The following is a 26,550-nucleotide window of genomic DNA, read 5'->3' as shown; positions in this document are numbered from 1 at the left end:
GCCTCCTGAGTAGCTGGCATTACAGGTGCTGGCCACCACACCTGGCTAATTTTTGTATTTTTAGTGGAGACAAGGTTTCACCTTGTTGGCCAGGCTGGTCTCGAACTCCTGACCTCATGATTCACTGCCTCAGCCTCCCAAAGTGCTGGGATTACAGGTGTGAGCCACCACACCCTGCCTGTTAAAGATTTTTAAGACACAAATGTGTATCTCTCAGGAGACACACTCTGACAGTGCAGCATTTTTGCAGTCAGGCATCCCCAGATGTGGACAGTCACATTGAGTCAAAATGCAGAGAATAAGAAATGCATATAGCCTGATGTTGCCTTTGGGGAATGGGATTGAATGTATCTACATCGTAGACCTTCTAATATGCTTCCCAAAAAGTTGTCAGATTGAAAATCACAAAAGGATTCTAAAAGAAGAATAAGAACTTGAGAGAAGAGAAAATTTATCCAACAGGCCCTCTAAACCTTGTTTAGGATTTGGGCATCATAAGGGCCATGGGAAGATACCGATACCATAGGACTTGAATGGCACCATCTTGCATTTCTTCTAAAGTGTGAAGGGTAGACTAGAGTGTACAAGAAGAAATGTAGGAGAACAGGTAGGAGGCCATGGCTGTGATAAACCCAGGGATCAGAGAAGCTGGGATGAAGACAAAGTTACAAAAAGAGAGTTACTTAAATTTCAGCACTGAACCAAATATAGTTCTCTATGGAAAAAGATCAGAGAGAGACTACTCAAACATTTCTTTCCACACTGTCCTTAAATAAGGCAACTATTTGACAATTCTGTTGGGCCGGATAAAAGTAATGAAACTGAGAAGAAAAATTGAAAGGAAGGGTGATCTCAGTGCCCCGAATTGTGAAACTCATTTTCGTCTTCTCAATAAATCATTGAATCTGGTTGCTTTCATGATTCCACAGTACCTATGTGGACTTGGAGGTAGTTACTCCATAAGTTTTTAATGTTCCCTCTGGAGAATGAAGGAGAAAATGTCTTACATTCTATTATAAACCCAAGGCTATTGCTACTCCAAAGCTTATTTGGAAAAGCCCTTAAGGAGTCAACCTGCGCTGAATACTAGAGTGAAACTTTTCATCATAAAGGCAAGACACAAGTCCTTTGAGTGGGTAAAGTCCCATGCTACAAAGCCAGCAAATTAAAGATCTTTAAAAAGATGAATCATCTGGAGGCAGGATTCACACTTAAACCATATGTAAAATTCAGTTGTAAGACAAACTACTGACATCTAGAGCTGTGACATTTTCTGAGGAAATGACTATGGTTTGGGCACACTGTCACTCCCGAAGTCTACTCTTCACCCTAATGCCTTTACGTTCTTCCTGCTTTAAGAAACATCATTTTACTGCTAGCAAAATGAAGCAGCCATATAACTTACAATTGAATATAAAATGATATAAAAGGATAATGCATTACCTTGATATTATACCTATATGCCAACCTAACAATCATGGTTTTCTCATTTACTTTTATAACAGCAGTTAGGTCAGAGAAAGTTACTAAGTCACTTAGCCCAAACGTATATCTCAGGACATTTACTTGTAGTTTATTTTTCCATTTTCACACAAATTGCTAGAAAATCACACAGAAGCCTACAAGAAGATTCTCATGGAACTTCACACTTAAAATTTTTTTAATTTAAAATAAATTCTCTTTAAAAATATTCTCTCGGGGGATCGACTCAAGATGGCGTGGTGAGAACAACCCAGGATTGAAGCTCTCGGTGAACACGCAGAGGGTGAGTCAGGGCCACATTTCCAGACGGATCTTCGCTGCCCACAGAACGGAGAAATTCCCAGGTATAAAAGAGACGCGGGATGCCAGCACAGCAGTTTTGGCTGGTGCAGCTGGTGGCTGGCGCTACAGCGCAGCAGCACTCCACAGCACTCCGCACAAAGCACACTAGTCCGGGTGCCCTGTTTAACCGGCAATCTGAGACTGGAGAGGGCAGATTGGCAAATCCATCTGATTGAACAGGACTTGGACAGTGAGCCAGGCCAGGAGATTTCAGGAAAATGGCGTTTGGGCCAGCACAGTGGGACAAACAAAACGGCGATTCCAAACGATCTGGGTGGAGAGTTTCACTGTGGGCACAGCTGAACCCAGGATGGTGCAGCTCGGTGGGGGAGGGGCGTCCGCCATTACCGAGGCAATCCACCCCTACTGAGGTTACACTTCCATTGCTGACGCAGCCTGCCATTGCCGAGGCAACCCGCCACAACAGAGAGAATGGCAGTAGGGCGGAGACCGCAGCAGCAGGGCAGAGCCTGCAGCAACAGGGTGGACCTCACACCAGCAGGGCAGAGCCTCGGCAGGCAAATAGTGACTAAACAGCCTCCTAGCTGGGCAGGACAGTGCAACGGACACCCATAAAGAAAGCCCCAACCCCCCCAGACAGAGCATCTGAGAAAAAAGGGGTTTTTTAATGAGTTCTGCTGCAGCAGAATTAAACTTAGCAGCCTAACAGCCCTGAATGAACAAAAGAGCTCACAGATCAGCACATGAGCTCCTATAAAGTACAGACTGTCTCCTGAAGCAGCTCCCTGACCCCTCTGTATCCAGAAGACTGACATTTGGCAGGCATCATTCTGGGACAAAGATAGCAGAAAAAGAAACTGGTAGCATCCCTCACTGTTCCATAGCTGTTATAGGTGCACCCCAGAGAAGCAGGGCCTAAAGTGGACCTCAGCAGTCATACAGTGGACGGGCTAGACTAGTAGAAGGAAAACCAAGTAACAGAAATACTTCATCATCAACAATCTGGGCGTCCACTCAGAGACCCAATCGAAAAGTCAGCAACTACTCAGACGACAGGTGGATAAATCCACAAACGTGGGAAGAAACCAGCGCAAAAAGGAGAAAAACACCAGAAACCAAAACACCTCGCCTCCTACAAAGGACGAAAACTCCTCACCAGCAAGGGAACAAAGTTGGACAGAGAATCACTGTGACGAAATGACGGAATTAGACTTCAGAAGGTGGATAATGAGAAACTTTTGTGAGCTAAAAGAACATGTTTTAAATCAATGCAAAGAAACGAAGAACCTTGAAAAAAGATTTGAGGAAATGATAATAAGAATGGATAACTTAGAGAGGAATATGAATGAATTGAAGGAGCTGAAAAACACAATATGAGAACTTCGCGAAGCATGCACAAGTTTCAATGGCCGAATTGACCAAGCAGAAGAAAGAATATCTGAAGTCGAAAATCAACTCAATGAAATAAAACGAGAAACCAAGATTAGAGAAAAAAGCGCAAAAAGGAATGAACAAAGTCTCCAAGAAATGTGGGACTATGTGAAGAGACCTAACCTACGTTTGATAGGTGTACCAGAATGTGATGAAGAGAATGAATCCAAGCTGGAAAATACTCTTCAGGACATCATCCAGGAAAATTTCCCCCACCTAGCAAGGCAGGCCAACACACAAATGCAGGAAATACAGAGAACACCACAAAGATATTCCGCAAGAAGAGCAACCCCAAGGCACATAATCGTCAGATTCACCAGGGTTGAAATGAAGGAGAAAATACTAAGGGCAGCCAGAGAGAAAGGTCGGGTCACCCACAAAGGGAAGCCCATCAGACTCAAAGCAGATCTCTCAGCAGAAACACTACAAGCCAGAAGAGAATGGGGCCAATATTCAACATCCTTAAAGAAAAGAACTTTCAACCCAAAATTTCATATCCAGCCAAACTGAGCTTCACAAGTGAAAGAAAAATAAAATCCTTTGTGAACAAGCAAGTACTCAAGATTTTGTCACCACCAGGCCTGCTTTACAAGAGCTCCTGAAAGAGGCACTACACATAGAAAGGAACAACCAGTACCAGCCATTCCAAAATCACACTAAATGCTAAAGAGCATCAACATAATGAAGAATCTACATCAACTAACGGGCAAAACAGCCAGCTAGCATCAAAATGGCAGTATCAAATTCACACATAACAATATTAACCCTAAATGTAAATGGACTAAATACACCAATCAAAAGACAGACTGGCAAACTGGATAAAAAACCAAAACCCATCAGTGTGCTGTATCCAGGAAACTCATCTCACATGCAAGGATACACAAAGGCTCAAAATAAAGGGATGGAGGAAGATTTACCAAGCAAATGGAGAGCAAAAAAAAGCAGGAGTTGCAATTCTCATCTCTGATAAAATAGACTTTAAAGCAACAAAGATCAAAAGAGACAAAGAAGGCCATTACATAATGGTAAAAGGATCGATACAACAAGAAGAGCTAACGATCCTAAACATATATGGACCCAATACAGGAGCACCCAGATACATAAGGCAAGTTCTTAATGACTTACAAAGAGACTTAGACTCCCACACAATAATAGTGGGAAACTTTAACACTCCACTGTCAATATTAGACAGATCAACCAGACAGAAAATCAACAAGGATATCCAGGGCTTGAACTCAGACCTGGAACAAGCAAACCTGATAGACATTTACAGAACTCTCCACCCCAAATCCACAGAATACACATTCTTCTCAGCACCACATCACATCTACTCTAAAATTGACCACATAATTGGAATAAAGCACTCCTCAGCAAATGCAAAACAACTGAAATCATAACAAACAGTCTCTCAGACCATAGTGCAATCAAGTTAGAACTCAGAATTCAGAAACCAACTCAGAACCGCACACCTTCATGGAAACTGAACAACTGGCTCTTGAATGTTGACTGGATAAACAATGAAATGAAGGCAGAAATAAAGAAGTTCTTCGAAACCAATGAGAACGAAGACACAACATGCCAGAATCTCTAAGACACATTTAAAGCAGTCTCTAGAGGAAAATATATAGCAATAAGTGCCCATATGAGGAGAATGGAGAGATCAAAAATGGACACCCTATTGTCAAAATTGAAAGAGCTAGAGGAACGAGATCAAAAAAACTCAAAACCTAGCAGAAGAAAAGAAATAACTAAGATCAGGGCTGAACTGAAGGAGATAGAGACACGAAAAACCCTTCAAAAAATCAATAAATCCAAGAGCTGGTTTTTGAAAAGATCAAAAAAATAGACAAACCACTAGCCTGATTGATAAAAAAGAAAAGAGAGAACAATGAAATAGATGCAATAAAAAATGACAAAGGGGAAATCACCACAGATTCCACAGAAATTCAAACCATCATCAGAGAATATTACAAACAACTCTATGCACATAACCTAGTAAACCTGGAAGAAATGGATAAATTCCTGGACTCCTGTGTCTTCCCAAGCCTAAACCAGGAGGAAGCTGGAACTATGAATAGGCCAATAACAAGGTCAGAAGTCAAGGCAGCAATTAAGAGCCTACCACACAAAAAAAGCCCAGGTCCAGACGGGTTCACAGCCAAGTTCTACCAGACACACAAAGAGGAGCTGGTCCCATTCCTTCTGAATCTATTCCAAATAATCCAAAAAAAGGGAATCCTTCCCAAATCATTTTATGAGACCAACATCATTCTGATACCAAAACCCAGCACAGACCCAACAAGAAAAGAAAACTTCAGGCCAATATCCATGATGAACATAGATGCAAAAATCTTCAATAAAATATTGGCAAGCAGATTGCAACAGCAAATCAAAAAACTTATCCATCATGATCAAGTAGGATTCATCCCGGGGATGCAAGGCTGGTTCAACATACGCAAGTCTATCAACGTAATTCACCACATAAACAGAACCAAAAACAAAAACCACATGATTATCTCAATTGATGCAGAGAAGGCATTCGACAAAATTCAACAGCCGTTTATGCTACAAACCCTCAATAAACTCGGTATCGATGGAACGTATCTCAAAATAATAAAATCTATTTATGACAAACCAACAGCCAATATCATACTGAATGGGAAAAAACTGGAAGCATTCCCTTTGAAATCCGGCATTAGACAAGGATGCCCTCTTTCACCACTCCTATTCAATGCAGTACTGGAAGTTCTAGCCAGAGCAATCAGGCAAGAAAAAGAAATAAAGGATATTCAAACAGGAAAGGTGGAAGCCAAATTGTCTCTATTTGCAGACGACATGATAGTATACCTAGAAGACCCCATCGCCTCAGCCCAAAAACTCCTGAAACTGATAAGCAACTTCAGCAAAGTCTCAGGATATAAAATCAATGTGCAAAAATCACAAGCATTCCTCTACACCAATAACAGACTTAAAAAAAGCCAAATCAAGAACGAACTGCCATGCACAATTGCTACAAAAGGAATAAAATACCTAGGAATACAAATCACAAAAAACGTAAGGGACCTCTTCAAGGAAAACTACAAACCACTGCTCAACGAAATAAGAGAGGACACAAACAGATGGAGAAACATTCCATGTTCGTGGTTAGGAAGAATCAATATCATGAAAATGGCTATACTCCCCAAAGTAATTCACAGAATCAATGCTATCCCCATCAAGTTATCATTGACTTTCTTCACAGAACTGGAAAAAACCACCATGAACTTCATATGGAACCAAAAGAGAGCCCGCATAGCCAAGTCAATTCTAAGCAAAAAGAACACAGCGGGGGCATCACACTACCAGATTTCAAACTATACTACAAGGCTACAGTAATCAAAACAGCATGGTACTTGTACCAAAACAGAGATATAGACCAATGGAACAAAACAGAGGCATCGGAGGCAACACAACATATCTACAACCATACAATCTTTGATAAACCTGACAAAAACAAGCAATGGGGAAATGATTCCCTATTTAATAAATGGTGTTGGGAAAACTGGCTAGCCATGTGCAGAAAGCAGAAACTGGACCCCTTCCTGACACCTTACACTAAAATCAACTCCAGATGGATTAAAGACTTAAACATAAGACCTGGCACCATAAAAACCCTAGAAGAAAATCTAGGCAAAATCATCCAGGACATAGGAGTAGGCAAGGACTTCATGAACAAAACACCAAAAGCATTGGCGACGAAAGCCAAAATAGACAAATGGGACCTAATGAAACTCCACAGCTTCTGCACAGCAAAAGAAACAATCATTAGAGTGAATCGGCAACCAATAGAATGGGAAAAAATTTTTGCAGTTCACCCATCTGACAAAGGGCTGATATCCAGAATTTACAAAAAACTCAAACATTTACAGAAAAAAAAACAAACAAGCCCATTCAAAAATGGGCAAAGGATATGAACAGACACTTTACAAAAGAAGACATATATGAGGCCAACAATCATATGGAAAAATGCTCATCATCACTGGTCACTAGAGAGATGCAAATCAAAACTACATTGAGATACCATCTCACGCCAGTTAGAATGGTGATCATTAAAAAATCTGGAGACAACAGATGCTGGAGAGGATGTGGAGAAAAAGGAACACTTTTACACAGTTGGTGGGAGTGTAAATTGGTTCAACCGTTGTGGAAGACAGTGTGGCGATTCCTCAAGGCCTTAGAAATAGAAATTCCATTTGACCCTGCAATCCCATTACTGGGTATATATCCAAAGGACTATAAACCATTCTACTATAAGGACACATGCACACGAATGTTCACTGCAGCACTGTTTACAATAGCAAAGACCTGGAATCAACCCAAATGCCCATTGATGATGGACTGGACTAGGAAAATGTGGCACATATACACCATGGAATATTATGCAGCAATCAGAAATGATGAGTTCGTGTCGTTTGTAGGGACAGGATGAATCTGGATAACATCATTCTCAGCAAACTGACACAAGAACAGAAAATGAAATACCACATATTCTCACTCATAGGCGGGTGATGAAAAATGAGAACACATGGACACAGGGAGGGGAGTACTAAACACTGGGGTCTATTGGGGGGAAAAGGGGAGGGCCAGTGGGGGGGGAGCTGGGGAGGGATAGCCTGGGGAGAAATGCCAAATGTGGGTGAAGGGGAGAAAGGAAGCAAAACACATTGCCATGTGTGTACCTATGCAACTGTCTTGCATGTTCTGCACATGTACCCCAAAACCTAAAATGCAATAAAAAGTTAAAAAAATATATTCTCTCATTTTTCTCTTTAATTTGTACTTTTTACCTGGGCAATGGTTCTGTCAGGACACCAGGATCTAATAAGGAGAAGTCGTCTGAAGCAGTCAAGAGATTTGCCATAGGCGTTTGGAAAAGGTTCCTCCTCTGGGTTTTCCTTATCAAACCAAATTTTCCACATTTTCTCATTTCTTGATATCTGAGAAAAACACAGGATAAAAAAATGTGCCATGCTACCCAACAATCTTTCAATAATAGGTCATAGATATTTTTCATCAAATATCTGACCACTCCAGATATGTGTAAATTATATTTCTTGGCTATTTTTTTTATTTTATATTGTAGTACCAAAAAATTTGATAGTCTAACATCAAATGTGATTTGCTCCAAAGTCAGTCTATATTAACATCAGCCTACAGCTAGCTTTCAACGTAGGGAGAGTCCTGGGATGTTTAATTTCTACTATGCCTTTGTGGTAACAAATCTGTAAAGAATACAACAAAATCAATGGAAACTCATTTTCATTATGTCAACGAAGTCTGATTTGCTCCACAAAATCTTCTCATGTCAGGAACCAAATCTCATTCACTATGTTTCCTCATTTCCCAGGACCACTCCTGACACAAAAAAAGACATTTAATACATGTTTATTATTGAATGAACAGCTTTTTGATCAATACTCTATTAATCTAGAGTAACTGGAAATATGCCAGTTAATATCAACAAATGAATGGTCAGACACCTGCTCCCTCAGGCAACTGTGAAAGAGTAAAAGGGCACAGTACATTATCCTCTGGAGCTTAAAATGCCACAGATAGGGAGGAATTACATGGTAAGCAGATCAGAAACACCAAACAAACAAATAATGTCTACAGATAAATATCATCTTATGTTCTCTGGTATATTTCCTTTCATTAAGTGCTCAAATGTCTTTCTTGGGATATAATCAAAGGCAAATCATCCCAGGTTCATATTTAGCAAGTACTATGTAAGAATAAAAAATGGTAACTTCTTTCAATCATGAAGGACTACTTAATATTGAAGGATTTCATGCATATGATATCATCTCCAGAAGGTAGCAACTTCAATATCAATGGTCTGGGCAAGGCCGCTGGGGATAACCCTCTTGGGGAATAACCCAAAAGAACGGTTTGTACCCCCAAGTACATACTAGTAATAATAAACATCACCAGTGATAAGCCAAAACATAAAAGTATAGCAGAACATAAGCAACTGGTCAAATTAAACTGGGAAGCCAATAACTAACTTTAAGACACTTCCTGGTCAAAAAAAAAAAGCTTCAACTTGTAAATGAATAAAGCCACCCTGCTGCCAACCTCATTTCTCTATGGTCACCTGATTTTCAAGAACCTGTTTCTTGGCTTGTCCCAATTCAATTTTCTATACCCAACTTCCATGATTCCAGCACATGCACAATTCATCAGAGCTGGCTGATTCTAGAAGGATGATTATGTCTAAAGATAAAAGGCCAACTGTTTGCATGAGATTCATACCCAGGTGCCTAAATCAGAAAATGAGAAGGGCAGGAGAGGAAGAAGAAGAAGAGGGAGAGAAACAAGAGGCAAGAACGGAAATTCAGCAATTGGAGGCAGGCTGTTCATACGTCTTTTCATTTAACCTCTAGAAAGAAGAAAAAGCCTTTTTAAGTCTATCTAATTATTTAATCTAATTGGATCTATCAGTTTTTCTACCTGTGTACCTTCGATTGGTGACACTAACATTTGGCCTAGGATGGCACTAAAGTTCCTGGGCGTATTTCTTCCTGAAATACCATTCTACAAAGAGTGGAGCATGCTTTATCAGAGTGTAGATGAGCTTTGAGGAAGGTCAAGCACATGTAACACCATTTTAAGAATGACAATGATAGACTGGACGAAGAAAATGTGGTACATACACACCATGGAATACTACACAGCCATAAAAAATGATGAGTTTGTGTCCTTTGCAGGGACTTGGATGAATCTGGAAACCATCATTCTCAGCAAACTGACACAAGAACAGAAAGCCGAACACTGCATGTTCTCACTCATAGGTAGGTGTTGAACAATGAGAACACATGGACTCAGGGAGAGGAGCATCACACACTGGGGGCAGTTGGTGGGGGTAGGAGAGAGACAGTGGGTGGTGGGGAGGGAAGGGAGGGTGGGGAGGGATAACATGGGGAGAAATGCCAGATATAGTATGCACCTAAAGTTAAATAAATAAATTTTAAAAAGAAAAAGGGATGTTCATTAAAAAAGTAAAAAAAAAAAAAAAAAAAGAGTAACAATATTAAGAACTATCTCTCCTCCACAAATATGGTATAAATCAGAAAGCTGCTCAACATCACATTAGCTTAAGTTGATTTAAAGCACAGTTACCTGATCAAGGATATCTGAAAACTGTCTAAGTTTGCTAAGTTCCACCAAATTCAGCCAAGTCATGTCCAGGATCCATTTTGATGGTTTTGGAGGACAGGTTTTAAGGTCTAATGAGGCACCACCTTTAAAATTAAACATAAAATTATCAGATTTTCCTTTCTTCATTATAAAACAATCTACTTAGTAAAATTTTTATCAAACTATTTTAATTTCAATTATTTTACTACTTTGACTTTTTTAAGCATAGCAACATAAATTATAGTGAAAACATGCAACATTTAATAAATCAATACATAATTTTAGAAAAACTCATTTAAATCATCAGTAATACAACTCTGGAACCAGGAAGATGCTGGATTCTGTCATAGTTTCACCTACAAAACGTCTGAGACAAGTCTTTTCATTTGTCTGGGTCTCTAATTCCTAATATCTAAAATCAAACCTGTGTCATGATGTATGTGTGTAAAGCAGGATAGAGGATGTGGCAGAGGGTCACGAACTGAGCAGCAATTGTCAATATTAAGAATTCTTCAATGTTAGCATAAACTAACGTTCAAGAGATAACTTATCTAGAAATGTTAGTAGTACTACATGTATCTGAAGGATTCTCTTTTATAAATCAGTATATTACTTACATCCACCTTGAGCACACCCCAGGGGTTCCCATGCTATGTCACTTATGTCTGTGGTTGTACCATAAGCTAACTACAACGAACATTTCCATTTGTTACTGGCCCTTATCTTTTTGCTGACGATTTACCAAAGTTCATGTAACTCATATAACTGACAGCAATGTAAGATAAATGACACCTTAAAAATGTCTTTGTTGCCCACTTCAGAAAAATTGAATGTTTGAGAAACCAAATTTTAAGAAAGAATTAGGAAGACTTCTCTAGGATAAAATATACTGTTTCTTCAGGATAAAAGAATATAAAATATTCTTCAATAGATATTGAAGAATATCAAGGAAGATATGCTCTAGGTGTCATTCTTTTTTTTTTTTTTTTTTGACAGAGTTTCACTCTTGCTGCCCAGGCTGGAGTGCAATGGTGAGATTTCAGCTCATCACAATCTCCACCTCCTGGGTTCAAGTGTTTCTCCTGCCTCAGCCTCCCAAGTAGCTAGGATTACAGGCATAAGCCACCATACCGGACTAATTTTGTATTTTTTGTAGAGACAGGGTTTCTCCATGGTGGTCAGGCTGGTCTCGAACTCCTGACCTCAGGCGATCCGCCCGCCTCAGCCTCCCAAAGTGCCTAGATTACAGGCATAAGCCACTGCGCCCAGCCTACGCATTATTCTTAAAAGGATAAAATCAATCCATTTGGCCACTGTAAAAATCCTTTTTCGAACAGAGTAGGTTATAAACAAATAACAATACTCAAGATATTTATTGAGCTAATCTCTATTTTATCCAAGCACCATGTACACCACTAAATTGTTATCTTTTGCCAAATCCATCTTAATGTATTTACAATGAGGTAAGTATGGCCTTGAAGCCAATTTGATGAAAATATTAGCTCATAAAATGAAAACAGATTGTTTTAACGCCAGGGAGCAAAGACCTAAAGACAATGCATTGTGTTGAACAAAATTATGCACCAATTTCCATGGCAACTGGCCATTTTCCAACAAATTGAAAAGAATAAGACATTCACCAGAGGATTGGGGAAAGGCTATTCACAGAAAGGAAAGAATGTTCCTCCCAGGCCAGAGCATTATGCATTGTTAAGTAGAGGGTAACTATGTCATGACTAACCTACCCGCTCACAAAGTACACAATGAGGCACAAACAGTGATTGTGGTAACAAATAAATAGACCCTTGATGAATAAACAGCTGAGAAAGGAGTAATTCAAAATAAACGGTCGAAATGATTGAGAACTGTGCTGTTCCCTTCTTTTCTCAAACTCTTGCTTTGAAAAGCAGAAAGTAAGTTTGGGTTTATTCTTTGTAAAAATGATACATGCTTACAATGAAAGTTTTATACAAGCTATGTCACACAATCATAAGTTGCCACAGCTAAGACAGACTTAGAGAATAGTCTAGGCTGAGTCTTTCCCACCTTAGAAACGACTGAAAGACTCGCATCAAAACACTGTTGAGGCCAAGAGCAGTGGCCCACATCTGTAATCCCAGAACTTTGGGAGGAAAAGGCAAGAGGATGGCTTAACCCAGAAGTTTGAGACCAGCTTGAGCAACATAAAAAGACCTCCTCTCTACAAAAAATGTAAAAGTTAGCTGGGTATAGTGGCATGAGCTTGTAGTCCTAGCTGTTCAGGAGGATCACCTGAGCCCAGGAATTTGAGGTTACAGTGAGCTGTGATTGCACCACTGCACTCTAGCTTGGGTGACAGAGCAAGACCCTGTCTCTTAAAAAAATTTTTTTTAATGAAATTTGTTGTAGCTATTGGGCTCAATAGCTACTACGGCAGAATACCATATTCTAGGTGGCAGTCTGCCTATAAACAACTGAAATTTATTTATCACAGTTCTGGAGGATGGGAAGTCCAAGCTCAAGGCACCAGTGATTTGGTGTCTGGTGAGAGCTCACTTCTGGTTCATAAAAGACCATATTCGTTTGTTTGTTTTTTTTTTTTTGAGACAGAGTCTCAGTCTGTCACCAGACGCCAAGCTGGAGTGCAGTGGTGTGATCTTGGCTCACTGCAACCTCTGCCTCCTGGGTTCAAGCAATTCTGCCTCAGCTTCCCAAGTAGCTGTGATTACAGGCATGTGCCACCATGCCCAGCTAATTTTTATATTTTTAGTAGAGACGGGGTTTCACCATGTTGGCCAGGATGGTCTCCATCTCTTGACCTTGTGATCTGCCCACCTCAGCCTCCCAAAGCGCTGGGATTACAGGCGTGAGCCACCACGCCCAGCCAGAAGACCATATTCTTACTGCAATTCTCAGATGGTAAAAGGAGCTGGGGTCTCTCTTGAACCTTTTCTTTTTTTGTGGGGGGGAGTCTTGCTCTGTTGCCCATGCTGGAGCGCATTAGCATAAAATGCACTGCAACCTCTGTCTCCCAGGTTCACTGCAACCTCTGTCTCCCAGGTTCAAGTCATTCTGCCTCAGCCTCCCAATTAGCTGGGATTATAGGCATGAGCCACCATGTCCAGCTATTTTTGTTTTTTTTTGTGTATTTTAGTAGAGACGGGGTTTCACCATGTTGGCCAGCCTAGTCTCAAACTTCTGACCTCAAGTGATCTGCCTGTCTCAGCCTCCTGAAATGCTGGGATTACAGGAGTGAGCCACAGTGCCTGCCTGAGCCTCTTTTATAAGGGAATCAATCCCTTAGATGATGACTCTGCCCCTATGACCTAATCACCTCCCCAAAAAAACCTTCCTTCTCATACCTTAACCTTAGGGTTTAGGTTTTCAACAATTGAATTTTAGTGAAATACAAAACATTTGCATCATAACACTATCAAAATAATATTTAAATTATGTTAAATGATTTTAAAGTCCTTACAGAGAGAGTCTATAGGTAGCTCTCTCAACCTAACTATTGAAGAGCAGATTTGCAACATAATCCTGCTCCAAAGTTTCCTCTGAAATTGTTTCATAAAGCAGTGTTAAAACAGCTGTTGAAACCCAAAGACCCATGACAACCAGTCCAACCCATCCAAGTATCAGACTAATTAAAATGACAAAAATGCTGAAGATAATATAAAGATGCCCATCATTTGCTAAGCAAATCTTATGTATCAGGATTTACATAAATTGCATAAATTCGCAATAATCCTACTATGTAGATTTTAGTATCCTTGTATTATAGATGAGGAAACTGAAGCTTGAAAAAGGTAAATGACCTGCTCAAGATCACTCACAAGAACGTGACAAAGCTAACACATACTCTAAATCTCATCTTCCTAACTCTAAATCTTATGCTTGCTATCATCATGCCAAACTGTGATATGCTTCACAGTATTTCAACAAGAGCTGGACACTCTGTTCAAAGTTATTTCCATGTGGAAATACATTTCATGCCTGAGTTGAGACTGTCAGGAACAACTATCCACTGAAAAGCTCCAGAAACTGGGGACTAGAGTCACTGAGGCCAGAAATCAGTAACATATTAAGGCTTCACCAGATAAGGCAACTCTTACATCTACACATCTTTCTCTCCAGATACTCATCTGTCAATTATTCTGATGTAGGAAATTTGGAAAATAAGGTTCAAATATAGCTAAAGAGTAAGTGTTTAATGGTTAGACAATTAAAGACAGAGAGAGATTGTCCATAAGTTAGCCATTTCTAAATTCAAATCTAAACAGATGAGTCTTTGTTGCTACTATAAGATATATATATATATATACACACATACACTTATATACACACACATGCACATGAATATGTATATGAATATGAAAATACGTTTGCGTATGTATGACTATGGACCTATACCCCCCACCAGGGCACAGGATGTGCATATATCCACATTACTTCCCTACTGCTCCCCTAGGGGTCATCTGCAAGTTCCCCTACAAATCTACTCTCTGTGTTAAGCAAGAAAATCCCCTGCTAGATAAAATTATGTTTTATCTTTAAAGACTTGGTTTAGAAATGCATACTAGATAAATCTATTTAGTCCCTGGCATCATTTTCATAGTGTTATGGGACGAATATTGTGTCTTCCCAAAACTCATATCTTGAAACTCTATATCTCAATTCTCATGGTCCTGGGAGATGAACCACTGGAACATAATTATGATTAGATGAGGTCATGAAGGCGGAGCCCTTAGGAATGGGATTAGTGCCCTTATAATAGTCACTAGAGAGCTTCCTTCCTCTTCTCTGCTCCACAGCATGTGAGGATGCAATGAGAAGACAGTTGTCTACAAGCCAGAAGAGGCTCCTCACTAGAACTCACTGTGCTGCACCTGATCTGGGACTTCCAACTTCTAGAACTGTGAAAAATAAATGTCTGATGTTTATAAGCCACCTAGTCTACAGTAACTTCTTACAGCAGTAAGAACTAAGACACGCGGTTACTCTAAATATTTTTTTCAAGACATTCAAGAATGTGATAGTGAATTTATGTTTTCCAGCCTTCCACTGGGCTGTTTCGTTCAAATGGCCCAGGGGACCTGCCTGTGAGCAATGCTTCAGCAGATGCAGAATCAGTCATGCACAGGATGGGCCAGAGTGTCCTCACCCGCTTCACTCATCACCCGGTCACTTCGTTTTATTTACATCACACCAGCCTCACTCCACCAGAGGCCCTGATGCCATCCTTTCTGCTTCAACCCTCTTCCCCTAAATGTCTCCATGGCCAGCACCACCTACTCTGTCAGGTCTTTGCCTACCCAGCAATCTCTTAGGCATACCACCCCATTAAATGTCCCATTGAATACCCCACTTAAACCTTGAAGCTTCTCCCACCTCACTCACATACCCTGTAACTTCTCACCCCTCTCATCCTGCTCTGTTTTCCATAGGACTTACTGTCTTCCCACTCACTATAAAGTTCCTTTTTTTTTTTTTTTTTTTTAGATAGAGTCTCACTCTGTCACCCAGGCTGGAGTGCAGTGGCACAATCTTGGCTCTCTGCAACCTCCACCTCCTGGGTTCAAGTGATTCTCCTGCCTCAGGCTCCTGAGTAGCTGGTACTACAGGCACATGACACCACATCCAGCTAATTTTTTGTATTTTTTTTTTTAGTAGAGACAGGGTTTCACCATATTGGCCAGGCTGGTCTCAAACTCCTTGCCTCACCTCATCATCCACCTGCCTCAACCTCCCAAAGTGCTGGGATTACAGGCGTGAGTCACCACGCCAGGCCACCCTCTCTAAATCTATATATACTTTTCAAGGACTTTTGTTCACTGACATGTCCCAATACCTATTCCATGCCCAGGTATACAGTAGGTCCTCAATAGATAGTTGTCACTCAAGAAAAGAACAAATAAAATATCTCACTCAAATGCAAATTTACATAATGCGAGGAAATTGCCATAACCAAAAAATGTTCTACTAAGGGCTTTCACAGTAACTCCTCCATCTGCACCTGCGTGCTATCGTCTCTACTGTGATATTGACCTTTAATAAGAGTGAGAAACTCTTCATGCTTGACCCGCTCCCTCTGGATGTCAATCTTTAGGGTAAGCAACAAGGTGAACAGGAACTTGTGCTCCTCATACAGCCCTCGGGCAGCATACTTATAAACCTCATAGGTCATGTGCTCGATGACATTAGCAATCCTCTTGCTTGTAATTGGGTTCTTGACGGACCTGGTGAAGAAAACATTTAAATCAGGCTTATACCACTACCCTTTTCAATTCTCTGTAAAAACAACTGTCTTTAATGGAAAATAAGTAACCTTGGAGGAAGAATTCTTATTTTTATACAACAAGAGTAAGGCTCCTAAATCTAAAATAACAAGCATTCTCTCAACATGAAATAACATAACAGAATCCTGAATGTTGTCTAAATCAATTCTACCTGCAGGGCATGATCACTCACAACAATATCCAGGGATTTTCTTGTTTAACAGAAATACATGAAGCCAAAGAAATCAAATCAATGGATAAATAGTTGGCAGAGCTTTCTCTAGGCGTAAAATGACAAATGAGACAAATCAGAATGATTTGTTAGCGCACTGGTAATTACACTGATCTGAGATTTAAAAAAGAAAACGACTCTTACTAAGAAAGCAGAAAGAAGTTATAAATGTAATGTCATCATTTTACTCCACAGATATAGAATTCAGCTTGGCTTCCCTAGTACAGACGTACCTGGCTAAGGAAAGGTCAAATAAGCCCAGAAACTGGCGGAGTGAAGTCTGATACATCTCATTAACCAAGCGCATCTCGGTAATGAGGAAGTAGAGGATGCTGCCCCGTGTAGCCACTGGAAGACAAAGAGCAAGGTTGCAGGTGCTATGAGAGAGGAAAACAAATGACCCATGCAAAGGGATCAGCCTGAACTCTAAGTGAAAACAGCAACTTTTATTTTTATATCTTATCAGTGGCTGCCTACCAGATATGGGATACAAAGCAATACTCATTTGTTAACATATTTAGTTCTTATTTACAACATTTTGTAACTAAGTGGTTATTTGTATTTATTAAGTGGTACTTCTCATTTTAGAATCTCTAGACCCCTGGTAAACATATTTTACTATTTTCACTATGGGTAGGAAAGACAACCAAAAGAATTTCAAAGGTTCTGTGTTTAATACCCAGCAGATGAGGTAGCCATGGGGGACCTCACCTTCAAGTTCTGGGGAGAAGCATGCCTGACCTGGGCTTCCAGTCTGCAAAATAAGCCGTTGCAAAGATGACGCTTCTGCCTGTCTATCAATAAATGACACTTTGATTATTTTTAAGAGGAATAATAAAATACTAAAAGAGAGCCAACTGAATTATTTAGCAGGTTTCTCTTGTACAAGGCCAATTTGCAAATTGGTGGCTGAGGATAAAAATCTCCCATGAGACGACAGAACTACCTCCCCCATAGAAAGACTATACACAAAATACCAGCACAGTGTTACCAAACGACAAACAACTGGTGCACTAATTCCTCCTATTTCACTAATTTGCAGTCATCAGACTTTTAAACATTCTCCTTCTTTACTTACTAACATCAAAATAAGTTCATGAGAACCTTAAAGGATTTACCAACTAACGTGAATGACGAGTACCTAGAAAATTTATACCATTATAAAATGTTTCAACCTCCATTTTACTGAATATTTCCCAACAGAAATTCCACAAAACACCTCTACTTTGCATAATCATTTGGACAACTCCCTCACATCCTTCCATTTCTCTAATTCTCATTTCATTTTCCTGGGACATTTGCCTTTCACTGCCAAACTCACCAGGTCTGTATTCCTCCCGGGCTGAGTTAATTTGAACTTCCGTCTCAGCAGAAATTTCTAGCTTCTGTGTTACCTCCTCGGCTGTCCTTTTTGTGTTGCTCAGCACAACAATAAGACTCTCATCTTCTACTAGGGACCCCTGGGTACTTGTGAGGCGGTAAAGCAAGTTATCTTCCAGTTCCTTCATCCTTCTTTTGTTTGCGGTTACATCTTCCATCAGATGAGTTCTTTCTTTCTCCAATTCCTGTTAATTTGCATACATATATTTTCTACTTCAATTAACAACTCTTGTTGAGTATTCCTTAAGACGTTAACCTACATGGCTGCTTTCAAGCTCCTGTACGGTATTTATCATAGTCAACTGCAGGAAATATGGACATCAAAAAAAGGAGAAGGGCCAGGCACAGGAGCTCATGCCTGTCATCCCAGCACTTTGGGAGGCAGAGGCAGGTGGATCATTTGAGGTCAAAAATTTGAGACCAGCCTGACCAACATGGTGAAACACCGTCTCTACTAAAATACAAAAAAAATTAGCTGGACGTGGTGGTGCATACCTGTAGTCTCAGCACTTTGGGAGGCTGAGGCAGGCAGATCATTTAAGGTCAGGAGTTTGAGACCAGCCTGGCCAACATGGTGAACCCACACCTCTACTAAAATACAAAAAAATTAGCTGGGATGGTGGTGCATGCCTGTAGTACAGCTGCAAGGGAAACTGAGGCAAGAGAATCCCTTGAACCAGGGAGGCAGAAGTTGCAGTAAGCCAGGATCACGCCACTGCACTCCAGCCTGGATGACAGAGTGAGACTCCATCTAAAATAAAATTAAGAAATAAAATAAAATGTTGAAAAAAGGAGGAAGAGAAGTAACAGAGGAAGAAAGAATAGGTGCCAAGCAACATGAAACCTACTAAAAACACTACCAGCATCCTTTTAATCAGCCACTTATTTTCTAAAGTCAAATCAGTTTCAGGTGATTGTTGTGATTATATTTAATATTATACATATAATCTTCTTTTGAAGGGGAAATATATTTGAAGACAAAGATACATATATCTCTGATTAAATAGATTTACTTCTCTCTACTCGCTTGAGAGAGTTCCGTTATTGTTTAAATGTTATTTCAAACTTGCTAATTGAAATAGTATCCAAGTCTGTGAAAGCTACTTTCTGAAATCTTAGGCAAGCAACATAAGCTGCAACCGCAAGCATGTTGAAACTGAAAAGTCTTCTTGGTCTGCTGTTCTCTCCAAAAGCAGGGAAGTTCTGCATCTTTTCTGAGGAAGCTTTGTAGACAGCTGGGAGAGTGAAGCCTTGGAAGAGTATTCTCCTTATTGTCTATTTCTTCCTCTTGGCAGCTTAGAGAGGGAGAGACAGAGGAAGAAGGAAGGAAAAGATGGAGCTGGTGGCAAGGGTGGAGGAAGGAGAAATAACACATGACACTGAGCAAGCCACAGGAAGAGGAAGCCCGAAGGCAGGGGGACAAAAGAGAAAATATGCTTCTGGAACCAAGTCAAATAGTACATGGATGTCAACTTGCTTTATGAGAGACTCTATCTGTGAAGCTAAAGAAAAGAATCAAAATGGAAAGAACAATGAATAAATGGTGTTTACCAATTTATAATGAAATTTATGTATTAGAGAGTTTATTTGAAAAGCTTCCTGGATTTGGAGTCCATTGACAATTTACCTATGTTTAACTGCATTTATAATGTACAATTCACTATAAGCAACATATGGGAAAACTAGGGTTAAATGCAGGTGACAAAGAGCAAAATCGCAGGAAAGCCATTTTCACAGTTTTGACTGGACTCAGTGCAGCTACCTGAACATATGGTACCAAGCTCGGATCTCTAGACCAGATTCAGAAATGTACATTCTCAACTGGGTAGTCGGGATATGACTCAGTAGATGATATGGTTTGGCTCTGTGTCCCCACTCAAATCTCACCTTGAACTCTAATCCCCATAACCCCCATGTGTCAAGGCTGGGACCAGGTAGAGGTAATTGGGTCATGGGGGCGGTTCCCCCATGCTGTTCTCGTAACAGTGACTGAGTTCTCACAAGATCTTGTGGTTTATAACTGACATTTCCCCTACTTGCACTCACTCTGTCCTTCCACCCTGTGAAGAAGGTGCCTGCTTCTCCTTTGCCTTCTGCCATGATTGTAAGTTCCCTGAGGCCTCCCCAGCAATGCAGAACTGTGAGTCAATAAAACCTCTTTCCTTTATAAATTACCCAGTCTCAGATATTTCTTCACAGCAGTGAGAGAACAGACTAATACAGTAGGTTTTGTAGATTCTACTCCCTATTGAGAGAGCCAGAAATCTAAAGTAATGCAGTGATGAATCATAAGAAACCATATAAAACATAATGGACTGCCCACTAATTAATTACACAATTTATCTTTGTTATGATCCAGTATGCATACAAACATTGAGGGAAAGGAGAGGCCCGACCTAGCCCAAACCGTCATTGTTAACCACTAGGCAAGTACTTCCCTTCAGTGGCTCTCACAATTATTCATTTTTAGTACTTAGTTTATGCTTATGGGAAACTTACTCACATACTACTCCACATCTTTTTTAAACATTATCGCTATGCTGATAACTCCCAGGTTTATATCTCAGCTTCAGATCATATCTCCTTTCAGCATCTCCACTTGGACATCTAAGAGATGTCTCCTACTTAGCACCATCAGCAAAACTAAATGCTTGATCCTCCCTTCAAACCTGCTCAACCTCAGCCTTCCACAGTCCAGCAAATGGCAACATTATTCTTCCAGATGCTCTGGCCAAAACCTTTGTACCCTGCTTGGTCACTTTCTTTTTCCCAAATCCAACAACAAATTCATTGGCAAATACTCTCTTCTCCACTTCAAACTTAGATTCAGAATCTAATCATTTCTCACTCCGTCTATTACCACCACCCTGGTTTAAACTATCATCACCACCTCTCCTCTAAATTAGGAGGTCTAAATAGGTCTCCCTATCCCCAGCTTTACCCCCCAGTCTATGCCCAACCCAGCAGTCAGCATGATGCTACCAAAACACACATTCTCTGTCAAAACCCTCCAATGGCCAATCTTTCCACTCAGAATGAAAGGTAAAGACCTTACCAAAGCCTATAAGCTCTCCCAAGCTGCCCCCCACTTCATTACTGCTGGGACCTCATTTCCTACTTTTCTCCCCTTTTTATTTTGTTGCAACCACATTTGCTATTTCCTACATCAGTGTTTTCAAACTTCAGTGCATTAGGATCATCTGGAAGGCTTGTGCTGCAGCCTGGAACAGCATCTGGGAATTTGCACTTCTAATCCCATGTGATGTGATGCCGATATTCCAGGAAACACACTTTGAGACTCACCGTCTTAAGCACACAAAGAACTCTCTTGCCTCAGGGCCTCTGCATTGGCGGCTGCTCTGTCACTTCTGTTCTTCTTCCAAACAACTCACTCTCTTCCCTTATTCAAGTCTTGCTCAAATGTTGCATTCTCAGTGAGGCCCTCCGTGACCACCCTGTTTAAAATGCTAGCCCACCAGCTGACTCCCCAGCTCTCCTGCTCACCAATGTCTGTACTTTGTATGGCATTTACCATCTTCTAACATAATACATAACTTATTTATATATTATGCTCCAGGGGTAGTTTGGTTTTTTAGTCTATTTTGTTCATTGATAAATTCCCAAATTATTGAAACAAAGCCTCGTACATAGTAGGCACTCAATTAATAGTGCAGATCGAATACTTAAATTTGCATCTGTTTTCAAACTGATAAACTGAAGCACGCAGTGAACTGGAGAATCTAGTCTTTGTGCCAGAAATACCGATGTGGAAATGCTCACTCTTAAAACCATGATGTTAAAAAAAAAAGGATGTGTAGACAAAATTGCATGAAGGCAAACAGCAAAGACTACTGGCGGTAGCTTCCTGTTTCAGCCAGTTAATCACCATTGACGGAATGGGTATAGGAGGTAGAACCCCACCGGACTCTCAACTCACCCTCTGAGCACAGTGAATCAGGTCTGGGGACATTCTAGGAAAGGAAGAATTCCCTCTTTAAGCAAAACGAAAGTTCAGAATTCATCTCAATTCTTGTTGTTTTTTTTTCTTTTTTTTTTTTGAGACGGAGTTTCGCTCTTGTTACCCAGGCTGGAGTGCAATGGCATGATCTCGGCTCACCGCAACCTCCACCTCCTGAGTTCAGGCAATTCTCCTGCCTCAGCCTCCTGAGTAGCTGGGATTACAGGCACGCTCATCTCAATTCTTAATTCTTTAAGATGTACCAACTCATGCAAAACTTGCTTGTATCATCTTTGTTTCCATCTGTTATCTGGTTACATATGAAAGATCCCTTAGTGGTTCTTTCAATTCATTGATTCACTAGATGAGAATTTCAAATTTCAGAAAATGTAGAAATTAGTACAAATAAGTGACATTTAATTGCTGCTATAAAATTCATTTCCATAAGCAGTTATAATAAAAGCCCTCTCACATTATGGTTATACTTGGAAATAAAAGTGATAATGAAAATTCAAACAATTTTTATTGCCATATTTATAAATTTCACACACTATCACTATCATTTCTGAGTTCCTAAAGGTGAGCGTTTAAAGGTCTTCACCTAAAGACAGGTAAGGGAAGAAATGTAAAGTAGTAGAAACAGTGATGGTTTTGACATCAGGAAGACATACATTTGAATCATAGCTCTAAAAACCCATCAGCTACATGACATTTGCCATGTTTTAAAACTCTGCAAGCCTCAGTATTTTCATCCACAAAATGTATGTAGAAACCGCTCATAGGATGATGGTGAGGATATCACCAGTAATGCAGCTTAGACAGTGACTGGATTATGGTAACTGTTCAAAATGTCTTTTCCCTTCCATCTTCTCCCTTGATTCATTTTTGGCCAGATTTTCAGAAGCTTATTACAAAATAAGCTTATTGCAAATGATAACGTGCATTACAAATGATAATGATTCATTTCTGGCTAAATTTTCAAAAGCTTATTACAAAATAAGCTTATTACAAATGATAATGCTTACTACAAAAATAAGTAGTCTGAATAATCAAGTTGAAATGTGGCACAAAGTAAATGATAAATGATACTTTTGATTTTCACATATCATCATAAAATTGCATAATAAAGTAGCTGAAAAGGGATAAGAAAGGAGGACTTGGGCGGCTAAGGATAAATGCTTTTGTGTCAACTGGGAATGAGAACAAGTACTATCAAATTCTAAAGCAGCACCAAGTCTTATCAACCCTTTCTGCACAAAAACCTTGATCTTTGCCCATTTTCTCAACCACATAGCCATTGCCCTACTTGAGATTTTGTCATTCATGGACTACTCTACCAAAACTGGTCTTCCTGATGACCCTTTTCTGCTCATAGTCACTTAGGAGATCTCCCTTACCTATTTTGAAAGGTCCGAAATTCTCAATATAGTTGGCAAAACCTGTCACAGCCTACATTTCTAATCTTCTTTCTACTTGACAACTATGGAATTGAGGTTAAAATCAGACCTCCATGTTGCTTATGAAGCAAATATTAATAACATAAACACTGTTAGTGATGATGTATACAATGAGTGGCAAATCATTCAATTTCTGATTAAAAATAGTAACTAAAAAGATTGGACATTATTGAGGTGGCTGTGGTCAATTTAATATCATTGTTAACAAATGTGTCAATTAAGGTAATTGCCTATATTCCCAAAAGATTAAAATAAAACTAAGAAGCACATTTCTCCAAAGTTTGAAACTGATGAAAATAAAATAAACTAAGTAAATAGTATAATTTAAAGTCACTATTTGGAACCCCAAAAGCAATCTGTATATTAAATAGAAGCAAGTGGCCAAATACTTGATATACTGATTTCCTTTCCTTTGAGTAAATGCCCAGTATTGGGATTGATGAATCACATGGTAGTTCTATTTGTTTCAAGGTGTGTATCCGTGTGTGTAGTTTTTAGAGGAACTTCCTTACTGTTCTTCATAGTGATTATATTAGTTTGCATTCTCACCCACAGTGTTTAACAATTCCCTTTCCTTTTCATCCTCACAGCATTTGTTATTTTTTGACTTTTTGATAATAGCCAGCCCAGCTGGGGTGAGATGATATGGCATTGTGGTTTTAATTTGCATCTCCAGATGCAAATTAAAACCACAATGAAATTAATCAGAAAGTTATTGGCAAAAGAAAGGTTATCCGAGATAACCATATATATATGGTATACATACACAATGGAATACTATTCAGCAATAAAAAAGAATAAAATCCTGTCATTCACAGCACCATGGATGGAACTGGAGGTCATTATACTAAGTGAAATAAGCTAGGAACAGAAAGTGAAACACTACCTATCCGCACTCATATGTATAAGCTAAAAAAAAATGTTGATCTCATAGAAGTGAAAAGTAGAACAGAGGATGTTAGAGCTGGAAAGTGTAGAGGAGGGATGAGTGAGGGAGAGATTTGTTAAGACACAAAATTACAGCCAGATAGGACAAATAAGTTATAGTGTTTTACAGCATTGTAAGATGACTGTACTTAACAATAATATATTATATAATTTCAAATAGTTCCAATGAGAATATTGTATGTTCCCAACATAGAGAAATGATAAATGTTTGAGATGATGGATATGCTCATTACCCCAATCTGATCACTATACATTATAATTTGTAAACATCATTATGTACACCATAAACATGTATAATTACTATTTGGTAATTAAAAATAAAATTAAAATTTACATGTATAGGGTGGTTTGATAAAATTTCATGTACATATCATTTGTTAATTAAATGATTTTTAAGTAGCTAAACAAAGAAGAAAATGAAAACTAAACTTATTTTTATATATAAACTGCATTATAAGCAAATTTTTGAAATCAAAATTTCAACCAAATTTTGAAATTTTAAAAGAAAAATGGCAACCAGAGTTTTCATTTTTGAAGGTATCATTCAAGCTCCATTACCAAATATTATTTCTTTTTTGTACTTTTCATGAGTAATTAAAATAGAAAGAATAAACAAGAGAACTCAGAAAAAGATTTCTTTTTCCTCCACCACCAGTGAGCTGGTATTAATGATATCTGTTTAATGTCCTTCTTACATTACTTCCCACGTCAATTTCACCAAGTTCAGGCACTTGTACCTCAAAAGGAAATCACATACCTGGTTGCTCACCCAGAATTCTGAACAATGATGATCCCTGGGGCCTTGTATTTTGTGACCAGTAGAAGCTGCTGATCAAAACTGGCATTTTTCTCCCAATAGAACATAGATTTTTTTTTTTAAGTTTCTATCTTATTTTCTATTATCAAAGTCAGAGTGAGCCTAAGAGACTTGGTTTCTATAAAGGAAGGCTGTTGGAGGCCTACTGGTTTTAAAATGGTCTAGATACATCACCTTCTGGTAATAACAGCAGAATGTCCAAATCTACTCACAGGTACCTCAGATAAACAATTGGATATAGCCTGATTTGAATATGAACAGCACAAGCATTTAAAATGACTGTCTTGAAGCACACAGAAAATACAAACTCTGTTAAAAATCATGCTTCCTTTATTTCATACACTCTAAGGTTTCCATGTGTTTCTGAAGCAAACAAACCGGAAGGTCTAGCAGGTGTGTAACTAAGCATTCATGACTGATTATGTGTGATAATAAGGCCCCTCACTGCCCCTGCATCCCCAGGACATAGCACAGCTGATGAATTTTTGGAGTCAAAGATTTGTCTTTTCCTTGCATGATCAATTATGGTTCAGAGCCTCCTTTCACAAGAAGAATCAACAAACCTATGAAGGCATGACTCATCCCCATCGAAGAGACTCAGCCTTTGTTTCAGCTCCACATTTCTCAGATAGTTTCCAACATCAACTTCCTATTCTGTGTGGGATATCCTGTCCCTTCCTATGCGTAACCCTACTAGCATCAACAGACCTCCTTAAATCAATAACATTTCAAATTGGTATTTTATATTCATCATCACCCAAGAAGTGATTATAGTCAAATCACTTCAGTGACTGCATTGTCACTGAAATCAACAATCCAAATCAGGATTGTTTTGGACTTTAAAACATTGATACATATCTGTGCTCATAAGGCACAGACATAAGCCTCTTTTCGACTGAGTAACTAGACTATAGGAAATGACCCAAAAGCACCAGGCATCAACTCAGACCCATTTGTACCATCCAGATTGGGAAGATCCAGCAATGTCAGCAGATTGAGGAATATGCTGGGAAGTGAAGAAGCTGCAAGAGTAAAAGCCCCTTCGAATAAGCATGCTACCGAAAATGCATCAAAATTGAGTCCAGCGGCTCACCTCTTCTATCACAAGA

At 39.4% G+C, this 26,550-nt stretch overlaps 1 protein-coding gene across 11 annotated transcripts in view; it reads right to left on the bottom strand.

Annotated features, from left to right (window-relative positions):
• DNAH5 (dynein axonemal heavy chain 5) overlaps window positions 1-26,550 on the bottom strand; it is a 385,840-nt gene that overhangs the window by 39,845 nt on the left and 319,445 nt on the right. For all 11 annotated transcript variants that reach the window (XM_078365928.1, XM_078365933.1, XM_078365935.1 and 8 more), the window contains 5 exons: window positions 18,203-18,446; window positions 17,115-17,229; window positions 16,420-16,610; window positions 10,375-10,496; window positions 8,043-8,192 (listed from right to left, as the gene is read on the bottom strand). In XM_078365928.1, the coding sequence (XP_078222054.1) occupies window positions 8,043-8,192; window positions 10,375-10,496; window positions 16,420-16,610; window positions 17,115-17,229; window positions 18,203-18,446 (822 nt within the window). The remainder of the gene's footprint in view (window positions 1-8,042; window positions 8,193-10,374; window positions 10,497-16,419; window positions 16,611-17,114; window positions 17,230-18,202; window positions 18,447-26,550) is intronic.

The sequence above is a fragment of the Callithrix jacchus genome, chromosome 2 (genome assembly GCF_049354715.1).
Source record: "Callithrix jacchus isolate 240 chromosome 2, calJac240_pri, whole genome shotgun sequence".
Classification (NCBI taxonomy): domain Eukaryota; kingdom Metazoa; phylum Chordata; class Mammalia; order Primates; family Cebidae; genus Callithrix; species Callithrix jacchus.
The sequence above is the reverse complement of the archived record's forward strand: the minus strand, read 5'-3'. Positions and strand labels throughout refer to the sequence as shown.